Source organism: Sceloporus undulatus, chromosome 1 (assembly GCF_019175285.1).
Source record: "Sceloporus undulatus isolate JIND9_A2432 ecotype Alabama chromosome 1, SceUnd_v1.1, whole genome shotgun sequence".
NCBI classification, from domain to species: domain Eukaryota; kingdom Metazoa; phylum Chordata; class Lepidosauria; order Squamata; family Phrynosomatidae; genus Sceloporus; species Sceloporus undulatus.
Window position 1 is genome coordinate 289,641,613 of NC_056522.1, and position 12,291 is coordinate 289,653,903.

The 12,291-nt window shown below is 37.5% G+C and overlaps 1 protein-coding gene across 3 annotated transcripts in view; it reads right to left on the reverse strand.

The window, feature by feature from the left end:
- The window catches only part of LUZP2 (leucine zipper protein 2), a 469,570-nt gene that overhangs the window by 144,004 nt on the left and 313,275 nt on the right, over window positions 1-12,291 (reverse strand). For all 3 annotated transcript variants that reach the window (XM_042446122.1, XM_042446121.1, XM_042446120.1), the window contains exon 6: window positions 9,931-9,993. In XM_042446122.1, the coding sequence (XP_042302056.1) occupies window positions 9,931-9,993 (63 nt within the window). The remainder of the gene's footprint in view (window positions 1-9,930; window positions 9,994-12,291) is intronic.

Sequence of the window (12,291 nt, forward strand, 5' to 3'; positions counted from 1 at the left end):
AAGGCTCATGCTCTCAGCCTCAGGGGAAAGCAATGGCAAACTTCCATGTGGCCAAGAAAACCTGATGACAGGTTTGCCTTAGGGTCACCATAAGTCAGAAGTGACTTGAAGGCACACAACAACACCTACCTTATGTGCTGGTTTATTTTTCTTCCTATGAAAATTGTACTATATCCCCCCCCCCCTTACCCCAGTTCACAGACTGACTTGGAGAAACAATAATACATTGGATTCACAGACCTTTCTGTGCAAAATAAACTGAATGCTTTTTTGATTTAGAATAATGTTTAGGATATTAATTTGGCTTGAAATATAAGTCAGATGGAGATTTACAAGTTCAGTGGCATTATATCCCAGATAAGTGTTCATAGATTTGCAGACTATGGCCCTATACAAATGGGCAACAAGAACCATCTTGGGACCGAAATTAGGGCTTGGGAGTGTGGAGCGACCGCACGCTCCCAAGCCCTACCATGCCATAATGGCACGCTCCCATCTACATGGGGGCTGCCATGATGACGTATGCATGACACAGCATCCAAATGGCACTGTGTCACATGGATGTCATCAGCATGTGTGAGGGCACCAATAGCACTGTGTGTGTGCCCTAAAAAGACCCCACCAGGAGGCGGTTCTTTTTAGGGTTCCCAGAGGCCACTGCATTTGGTTGCTGCAGCCTTCGTGTGGGGCACTCCTTTCTGCCCGTATGTATCAGGCCTTAGTTTTCTGGAGAACATAAAGCCAAGAAATCAAATAAAAAACATTCATGGACAGCTGTGTGGTGGTAGACCATTTCAAATTGGCTAAAACAGACAGCGTAGGCCTATCATTAGGTAAAATGAGGTGGCAACAGAGGCTGGGATGGTGGAGAGAGGACAGGAATCATAGTTCCTGGATGTTCTCCATAGTTTCAAGACATGAGTGTGAATTCCAGACAACATGCCCTTTATGCCCTAAGCTAGCCAGTTGATCTCAGGTGATGTAGAGGTTGATGTTTTATTATGACTGTTCAGATATGATTGATGTACCAAGCCAGTTGGCCTCCATTGATGAAATGAATACAGTTATTTGGAATACCACATGGGCTTGAGTTGGCCTGATTGTGGTATTTTATTTTATTTTTAAAGGAAAAACTAGAAGCAATTGCAGAAATCTGTAATCAGCCCTTACTAATGATTTTTTCAAATCACTAACAGTAATTTTTCAAGATACCACAAGCCATTCTAATATTGAAACTGCTATGGATTTAATCTCTATCCTCATAATTAGAATAAAACTTTCTATTAATTTTCTGTTCAATAATATTAAGGTTATACAGGTAATGGTCTTACAGTGTGTTGAATATAGGAAGAAGCCTTATCTCAAGTCACACTATGCACCATGTGGCCACATACCAGTACAGTCATCTAGTTATAACAGGCCCTTTGGGTGAATGGGCCTCTTTTGCAATACCTGATATTTAATTGTTTTAATTGGATTGGTCAGGGACTAAACTTGAGACTTTCTGCATGAAAAGTGTGTATTCTTTAACTGAGATATCAGGTGTGGGTTTAAAATGACACTGCTCCCTCTGTATAAAAATTCTTCCCCCCCCCCTGAAAATTTTTAACATTGCAGTAACTTCAAACTTCATTTGAGTATCAAATCAAATCAAATAAATAATAATAAAGTTACTAAGCAAATACTAACACAGGATATACAATATGAGAATTCTAGTGCAAACAATTTTCAAAGTCTCACTTTTTGCAATGCTAGAAATTTGGGGACTGGAGGAAAATTATATTAGAGGAAGAATTTTTTATAGGGGGGTACTGCCTCATTTCCTATAAGTGGCTATGGTAAATGGCTAAGTGTTATATTACAATGAGAGCATGGGAACATTACCTTTGTGGACTACAACTACCAGAACCATAAGGCCAGAAAACTGTATTTTCCAAATTCTGATTACTCTCAAACATGGTGGGATTCAGGTCCTGAGTTTTGGGGGAGATGTGTTCCTTGCCTATATTATCAAATTTCCTTAAATACATATGTGAAGGAGCAAGGGAACAATCCTATGTTCTGTCACATATGCAAAGCCCTCTTGATCAGAATGTATAGCTGAAAGAGTAGTTTGGTATCCTTATAGTTACAATTTTTCAATGTAATCTTAACAGGTTCCTAATTAATCAAAAGCAGTTAAAGTAAGTATTTTCATTTCTGTAAGGCAGTAGCATGAAGGACAACAGGAGCCAACATTTGAACCATGTGCTATGCATCCTCCTCCTAAAGCAACTTGAAAGGTTGCCTGCACAAGTAACTCAAAGTCATAATGCAGAAGGAATTGTACCCTTGTTAAGGTATAATTGAAGCTATACATTACTTATTGCCAAAATGAACTAATTAGAGGCAACTTACTATTTGAGAAGAGTTACTTCCAAGCTCTGCTCTTGCTGAGTTAACTATTTGCCTAAATGAATAAGCACTTGCCAGCAAACACAAGCTTAGAGATTTCCATTGCTGTAGAAATGAGCCAAACCATTTGGCATGTTAATATGGTGAATATTTTAAATCATGCTGCAAATTCAATGTAATGCAACTCTGTGCCAGAGTAGCACAAACTGTTCCAAATATGTGGGCTATAAAGAAAGTGCTTGTTTATATCACTGAGAATCCATATGTATATGTTACAGTGATTTCCTGCTTTGTTTCATGAAGAATGCCTTACAGTTCCCATTATCTCAAATAAAACTATAGCCACCTTCATTTAGAAAATAGACTTCCCTTGGAAAGATGCTCAGTAACAATTCTGGAAAAAATGTCACCATAAACCTTTCCCATAAAGCAAAAATCTATAGGAAAGGAACAATAAAGCACTGGTTTAATACCAAGCACCAGAAAATTAAATTTCCTGTTTTCCATTTTGATTTTAAATTTTGTGTCAGATTGTTCACAGTTACACTATAATATCAGACTATATCTAAATAGCAACAAAACAAATAGGAAAGAAACAGCTGTAACAAAAGGATGAGAAACCTTCTTGCTTTTCTTGACTAGAACAAACAGATAGAGAAGGGGAGATTATTTTTGAAACGTTAATATAACTGAGAAATAATTCATAATTTAGACTAGGACAACAAAGACAACAAGATGATGATGATGATTTATTGACCATGAGCATCGTGAGACAGCAATGACCATCCCTCTTGTATCATGAAGTAAATATGATGCTCAGATTCCTCAAATATTTTGCTGAAAACTCCCCTTTTGAGTTTAGAGGAATCAAAGTGTTCTGGCAGTTAAGCACAGAAGATATGAGAATCGTTAGCTATGTCAGTTTTCTGATTTACAGTTGCTTTAAACAGAGCTGCACTAAAACATCAAGAAGACTAACTTCACAGCTTTTTCTGTAGCCTGTGAAAGTTTCCCTTTCATTTGGCAAATGTTTAGATTGTGGAGAAAAGTGGGGCTTGCCCAAGACATTTTGTCTCTGAAGACAAAGATGATACACAAGCCCACTTCATGTAACAAATCCAGCTGGACTGGTTGGTTAATTCAATTGTAGTGATGGAGCAGTATCCCCCAATGCACCAGAAGGTAACAGGCTAGTTTAGGGCAAATGCTATCATATGGCAAATAATACATAGCTCACTACTTTTGTGTTTGCTGCTTGAGGTTAGCACTGCATTTTTCCTAACGATAGGGTTGGTCCTGGAGTAAGGGTACAATGGACAAACTTCACACCAGAGGAAAAGACAGAGGGATGTCTCTCTGGTGCTGTATGTGACTTCCAGCACAATAATGCACTATGAAGCATTATCAATTGCTTAGTTCAGGTATGGACAACTATGGCAGATGAGTGGGTGGGGTTTACAATTTTCTGCTGTGGACTCTCTGTGCTGCACTGAATGACAGACGTGCTACCACCTCAAAATCTGGAAGTGTCCAGAATTCTTATTTCTGGTTGTTAAAAATGTGTATTTTTTTTATGTTGGACAGTTCAGAGGAGCCCTGCAAAGTATATAAAAGGCAAACTACAAGTCTTAAAGGATTTGCTTTCTTCTTTCAGCCAGGAAAAGAGCAATATATATCTCTAGAGGAACCAAGAGGCATGAAACAGCCTTAGCGATCACAAGGACCCCAAGACTGCATTTGGCCCATTCATGGCTTAACTGAATACTCACAGAAAAAATGAACTTGAAGATGAAGTCCTAGGTTTATTTAAGCTATTGACACAAAAACCCTGAGAGTTCAATGTCCATATCCAATCACTTCCCCCTTTTTTTATGCATGCCCTAAATGCAACTTTGGGTTCTTGAACACTATCACCATTCACCGCACTTCAAAACTAACAAACTTATATTGTTGTGTGCAGATCAGTAGAGTGCCTATTGGGAGGTGGGAACGAAGATTCTCCCAAATAAGAATTATATTTCCCTCAATGGAACTTTCCTTCAGTCTCCAAATTTGTAGCATTGCAGAGAGTGGGACATTAAACATTGTTCACACCTGGAACACCCATATTTTCTGTTTCTCTTACTAATGCTCCTTGACTCTATTCTTGGCTGTCTACACTTTATATCTAAATCTACACGTTAATTTTTTTAAGTTACTGCAATATATGAAATCTGGATAGCATATTTCTTATTTAGGGTACAATTCCATTATTTTGCCCCCAATGCAGCTACTCCTTATTGCAAAAAGGCACTGAGCAAAGCTGAATAGAACACACGTGTACAATTTATATTCAGTGAATTTTCTAGTTTCATCACGATATACAAAATTTCACTCATGTGAATATGAAATTTCAAATTCAACATCTGACTTCACATTTGGATGCAAACATGAAATTTGAATGTAAAGACATTAAGATTTAAACTTGAATGTTTTCAACTCTTGGCATTTCCTGACTACTTTGCTTTTGGCAGGCTTCAAATAAAAGATCTCATAATGTCAAATACTAAGTACTGTGGTATGTCATCTAATATTTACCGTCGGATGAAAATATAATTACATTTAAGTTGACAAATACTGTCAAATATACTTTTCACTTGCAAAAGTATAATAAAAATATTGTGTATCAGTGATTTTTAAAATGCCTTCTAGGGAAACTTCCATCTTCCAAAATCTTACAAGAGGTTCCTTGAATTGAAAATAAACATGGTAGACACCCCCCCCCCCCCCCCCCGACACACACACACAAGAAAACTTTTTTTCCTCAGTAGTGCATGGCAAAAGGGAGTGTAAGTTTTTTTTCTAGGATAGTGCTACTTAAAGGAATGGTCAATGGACAAGTGCTGGTCCCTGAGCCATTAGTTGCTATTCCCTGGCAAGTTTCCAGGGAAGAAAATGGTAGCCAATGGAACTAAGTGTGGCATTGGTGGCAAGGTCACATGAGGGAGGATGCAGATTACCTACAAGAGATAGCTTGAAATGACTGTGCTAGGGATCATTCCAAATCAGTGGTTCCCTACCTTTGGTCTTCCATTTGTTCTGAATTTCAGCTCTCAGAAGTCCTAGCCAACTTGGCAAACACCCAGGAATTATGGAAGCTGATGTCCAAATCATCCAGTGGACCAAAGGTTGGAAACTACTTATCTAGATAATTAAAGGAGGGGAGGGAGGCCAAATAAGATCATTCCTGAATGCTGTGTAAACCCCAGAATCTTTTGAAATGTGCAGCAAACACTGGAGGCAAGTCACAGTAGAGTGCAAGTCAAGAAATTTGAAATCAATTGATATAGATAAGAAAATTATAGGTATGTCAAATTCTTAAATTAAAATGCCACTGACTGTCAGGTGTTGACATCAAATTCTCCACAAAATAATCAGTACACATCTGAGCATTCAATAAATATTTGGAGATTACCTGACATCAAAACCTACAGAAGAGAATTGGGAATAGGTTGTTTTTGTGCGGGGGTTTTGGAGGGGAGAGTCTGGCAGCACTTTTTTTCCTTTTAGCTCCATTAGATTGATCCCTGGTGTTGTTGGCAGGAATTAGCAAACTCATACTTGCCTTGGAACATAGTTTTCAGTTTTTCCATTATGTGTGTCTAGAATATTGAAAAATTATTTGTAATGTTATTGGGTTTTTTAAAAAAATATGTGATAGAGATATAAACTAAATGAGAGACAAAACTACAGAGGCAGAATCAAAAGACAGTGGCAAAAATAAAGATTATTTTTTGTTTTGTTTTTTGTTTTAAAAATCCCAAATTCTATTAACTGCTTTTTCACAGGGGTGAATGTATTCCAGTCCCTTAATACTGTCAAAAGCACAGTACCTGTGCATTGTTGCTCATGCCAACCACATACTCATTAATTATCATTAATGATCTTGTACTGGATTTTCTTTTTAAAAAAAGATTAACATTTTATCATTTTCAGTCCAATTCAGTTAAAAAGCAATCCACCCCTTTTCCAAAGACCATAAAAGGAACAGACTGGAATAATTAGTCATTAAAGACAGCAAGCAAGGTCAGGGGAAACAGAACAGGAATGGGCTCATTATTTTATATACATAATGGGCTTTGGCTAGAAAAGTATTTGCATTTTAATAGTAGTCAAATACAAAAGGAGAGTTGCTTAAAACTTATTATAAAAATTTGTAAGGTAATGTAGGCTCAACTCCCTTCCTCAGTAATTTCTGCACATTCATTTTGTTGCATAGGTACACTAGAAAATGTTTGCTTATTTAATAATTTGGTAATCGGTGTGTAAATAGCATTGTGGTGTATATTCCATGAACCAGCCAACAATGATATTTTTCTTTCATTCTTTCTTTCTTGGTAATATGTTTTGATATTAATTTCTCAACAATATTTTTCTTGTTCATTCCTCAAGAAAATATTGCTTAGATGGTCCTTTAAAGCACTGAGATACTTCAAGCTGACTTTTATTTCATCCATCAAGCAAGCCAAGCACCTCAAATCAGTTAAGAGCCCATTCCATCTTTTGTTCCATACACAGTGTAAATACAGAGTACTTGGTGGGAATATTACACCAATCCAGCAGTTGAAGAATGATGGCTCATCTGAAATGCAGTCACACCACTTAGCTGGTGAGATTGTTTTTGCCTAAAACATGTCACCAAGGTATGTCTAAGGTGAAAGAGACCTGCCACATTTGCCTCTAAAAAGAAAGCAGTATCTGTGTTCTCAGAGATTTCATATCTGATCACAAACATATTTTGTTAGGGGAAAAGATATTTAGGCTCGAGTTCTGTGCTTTTTAGGGGCATTGCTATTAATATTCAATAATGCTCAAACCCAGAAGATGGTGAAATCTGATGTTAGCTCTCCCTTTCTGTTCCCCTCCAGCCACTACAGAGGTATATGGGTGGCTCTCTATTGCCTAATTTGGAACATTTGTCTGGGGAGAAGGGCAAAAAGTAACAATTAAGGCTGATGAGCACAAAAGAAAAATACCTGTATCTATTGGTTTCAAATTTCTCTTACTCCTACAATTCAGGTGAAAGTTAGTCAGACCTCATTGTCTTAATTTAGAGACAGTGCTGCTATTCTCTGTGAGCTGACATATCTGATATGTGAAAGGATCAGGAAGCTTCCCACAGAAGTACATGGTGAGATGATTTCCCAGCCACATCAACAGGTCCATAACTGCTATTGATGTGTACCCTAGACAGCTGTGAATGCACCAAAAGATGAATACATGTACATTCTCCTTGGCCTAAAACTCCCCATTGTGTGGCAAACCCCCTATGTGAATCATGTAGTGTTTCAGTAAGAACCCAGCAGGTTTTGGGATGTGCTAAAGGATCTATTACAAGGTCTGAGAAAAGTGCAGCAGCCCATAGCCACATGTGATCCTCAATCTCTTTTTGAGGGATTCCTACATGCCACCCTCCATCCCTCAATTCCATCCCCATTATATTTCAGTGTTTAAGAACCTCCACATTTGGCCTTAATCCCAATAGGATTGTAGTCTATGACTATAGGAAAGGGGCTCTTGTTCCCACTCCCTTCAAAACATGTGTGTATGTGTCTTCAAGTCACCTGTTTATGGCCACTCCACAAATTTCATAGGGTTTTTAACATACAAGGAATACTTAGAGGTGTTTCAAATACTTGTATATAGCATTTTATATTTGGGCAATAGTTGGGTGGGGCTTTCAAACAACATACTGCACACTTTGATTCTACCAAAATCAACCAGGCTTTCTAATTACAGCATCCCTTTGGCCATGTTTTCAAAAGCCGATATTCTTTTAATGTTATATAATCAACAATCCTGGAAACATCTAGCAGTTACAGGTTTAAAACAGAATTAGGTATGATGGCAGCAAATTTGTGTGTTTTGAACATGAATATTTTCTAATCAGGTAGAAAGATAGGATAGAGTAACAGTAGGAATGGGATAAGAGGCTGACTGGAACGCTGTCTTCCAAAATTTGATTATATGAGGAAAGACACCATGGTATTTGAGATTTTTAAAGAATCTTTCTGAGGAATAGCTGAGCTTATGCTCCAGATCAACTTGATGTGAAGAAAAGTGGCTAAAATACTTTAAACAAATGTGAAAAGTGAGAAAATCATCCATCGCCATGACAAAATGGCCCACTATCTGACAGCACTGTGAAAAATGTCAATATACTTTGAGGCTGTCTCAAGACTATGAAAACAACAAACTATTATCTTGGGAAACAACCACTCAAGTATGTACAGGTCACACCCATTTGTGGTGTGGATGTTTTTCTGCATTTCTTCATATCATCTGCTCACTCTATCAGTTTCTCCTCAGTGTTCTTTAAAGTTTCTCTTTGTTTTCCTGGTGCCCAAGTGGTTCAGAAAAAAGACTTTGACTATAATTTATTTTATTTATATTTTTTTAAAAAGTGAGAATACTGAACAGCCATAGCATTGCTGTCCTCTCCTCTCCCTCTCTTCTTTGACCTATGACCTTGAACTGCATATCCTTCTAACACAAGTTGAGTTAGCACTTTGCAGAAACTACTTCCTTTGGATGGGAGATGGACAATGACTCTGTTTTGAAAAACATGTTCAGGTTCTTTTTACAGTGACTCTATTTGGAAAACTCCAAATGGGTGCACACTGTTGTCAGTACATGCACATGACACATGGCTGTTTTATAGCTCATGTTTACTAAAATATAAAGCATGAATCTGGTCCATAAATTTAAACTATCATTAATTTAGTGACACCTGAATACCAATTTCTTTATTACCAGTTGAATCCAAAGATACGTGGGTTGTGTGCTGATCCAAAATTTGGTTTGGATCTTATTTCAAGGGTTATCCACATTACATTACTGTAGTGTTTTGTTACCACTTTAACTGCTACAGCTCTGTCCTATGGAATTCTGGGATTTGTCATTTGTTGAGGTATTTGGACTTCTCTGTCTACTGCTGTAATTCACAGGAGTATACTAGAAAATTCGAGTTGTTGAACCACAACAAACTACAAATCTCAGGATTCTGTGGGAGAGACCCCTAACAGTTAAAACAATATAAAACTGTTGTAATTGTGCAGTATGGATAAGCCCTCAGTGATGGGATAATCTAATGTCAGGATGAGAAAATTGTGAGATATCAGTGATGTCCTGCACAAGCAAAGCTGCCTGTCAGCTCACATAAGAAGTCTTGAATCGAAGCCTGTATTTTTATATTGCTCTTCTCCAAATCTCAGTGTTTTGGTGTGTTTTTTTTGGGGGGGGGGGGGGGGAATCCTTAAGAATTCAAAAAATAGCTCTCCAAATAATTCCAAGGCTTCCCTTGGGCACATCTTGGGATCATATTCTATTTCTCTATGAACCTGTAGAAAAAATTGCTAGATCTAAGAAGACAATCCATGGTAGAAGTAATATCAACATATTTCTCTACTCCTGAAATAAAATGTGTGGCAGGCCTCACTGAACAGTCCTTTGCCCACTAGGCTTGTTGGGGTCACAACAGTACAAAATTCTGCTCACCTCTTCAGCATGAATGCCACAAAGCTTGCTTCCCGACAGGAGTTTATTTTTCAGGCTTTTGTTCTAAGAAAGGGGAAGAAAAATGTTTTTTTTATTAAGATGTACTAAAATATTAAGAAATCATCTAAATATTTTAGGATGGTTTACTAAAATATGATCTCCAGGATGCCAGTGAAGATGAAAATAGACTCAAAATGAAAATAACTATCTAATGGTACAAATACTTCCTTCTTTTCAACTTCTAGATGCCTGTAAAATTTATATTTAAATATTCATTTCCACAGACAGAAAAGCACATTGTTGTGTTTGAAATAATAGACAGTCAATTAAAGTTAAAAGTGTTTATTTGGACTAGATATGAGCTGGGATAACAGGGGTAAATGGTAGTAAATATATACTCCTCCCAACTAACTTAAACTAAGCAATGCTAGATTTTCACCATCCTGTGGATTATGTCCTGAATTTTAAACTCAAAACAAAAATCCCAGATTTATTGATCTTGATCCAAAACATTTTTAATAAGGAATTTGAGCATCAGTAAAAAAATGCCTACTATTTTCCCTGTGAATCAATAATCTCATATTATTTAACTTTCTTTTTCACTTTCACAAATGAAAAATAGCCGTGGCTTTCATAGTAAAAAGTTAAACACAATATCATTCATTCATCCAATCATTTATATCTTGCCTTTCTTCCAATGAATTCAAGAAAGCTCACTTGGGTATCCTTTATCCCATTTCACTACCACATCACTATCATGAGGCAGGTCAGACTAAGAGTGAGTGACTAGCTCAGTGTTACCTAATTAATGGCTTAGTGTAGACTGAAACCTGGTCATCCCACATATTAGGCCTTCCAAGTGTTAGTGTACACCTAATTTACATTGGGTCTAGTTACTAGCTGCTAATACCTTGTTACTAATGAATGAAAATATACATGGGGAAATTTCCCAGACACTTTGCAACAAAAGCTTGTAGAATCTTTTGCTCTTCCCTTCAGCCACATTTTCTGTTCTCATTATTACACAAGAACCCATTACCATCTATATTTCATTACATGGGAGATATTAAGAAACTGTGCCAAAAAGCTAAAGTGGCTTCTAATGGATCTTATGGTTTTTTTTAATAGAGGAGAGAGTGCATAATTAATGCCTCATTTTTAATATATTAACAACATTGACGGCACTGACAAGTAATACAGATGTTCAGGATACAGGATGATCCTTTTGAGAGGCAGGCTGCAAAAGTGCTTTCTGGCAATTTCCTGTTCCTATCTTTTATGGATCTGGTGTGATAACAGTATAGCATTACTTATCAAAGATCAGAATACATTGCCTTTAACCCTGGAAGTCCTTTTCCTCTGTGGAAAATAACATTGACAGGGATGATGTTGAACAGAGAAGCAACAGGGAGAAGCATCTCTCAGAAATGAAATGTAACACACACACACACATATATATATACAGGTGGCAGAAAGTTTAAACTTATTCCACCCTCGTGTTCTGTCCCTGATCCAAAAACAAATCAGCACCATTACCTGCATGAAAGCTCATGATAAAATAAAAACAAGCTAGTCCAAAGCTGCTGCTACATTATTTCTTTTTCTCTTCCTCTGATCTGCTTACATTTTATATTTAAATAGGCTAACATAGCAGCTACTTCTTCAGAACTGGTGTGGCTAAAGTGTGACTATGAGGGGACTATGAAACCCAAACCCCAATTGTGCACACTCTAAGACCGCATTCCCTCACCCAGTTTTTTTTAACATTTTTGAACCAATTATCAGGCAATTTCCATCCCCAAACTGGCCAAAATTGCCATTGTCATCTGCACATGTACGAGTCTGAAACATCTAGAACAGCAAAACAAATAAACATGGCCAAAATTGTGTAAGGATGTGATACAAGTTCATTTTGGTTAGGCCCAAGTATGACAATTTAGCCCAGAGGTTCTCAACTTTTGATCCTCCAGCTGCTTTGGACTTCAGCACCCAGACGCTTTTGCCAGCATGACCAATGACGGGGGAATCTGGGAGATGAATTCAAAAACATCTGGAGGACCAGAGGTTGAGAACCACTGGTTTAGCCCATGGAAGCCAAAATTGCCTCCAGTCACCTACACAGTTGTCCCCTTTTGCTCTCGATGTACTATGTTTTTGACATGTAATATAGTGCGACCATCTGATGGGTACTAAATACTTGCTTATGAAGATATAAACATGTGGTTGCAACCTCATATGGGAAAAGCAGCAGAGGAAGAGATAGTTGAAGAGCAGACCAGAAACACAGGTAAGTTATGCCAATAAGGTCAAACAATTCTTGTTATTTGCTGTCAAGTCTGCTTTGATGTATGGCAGCCCTGT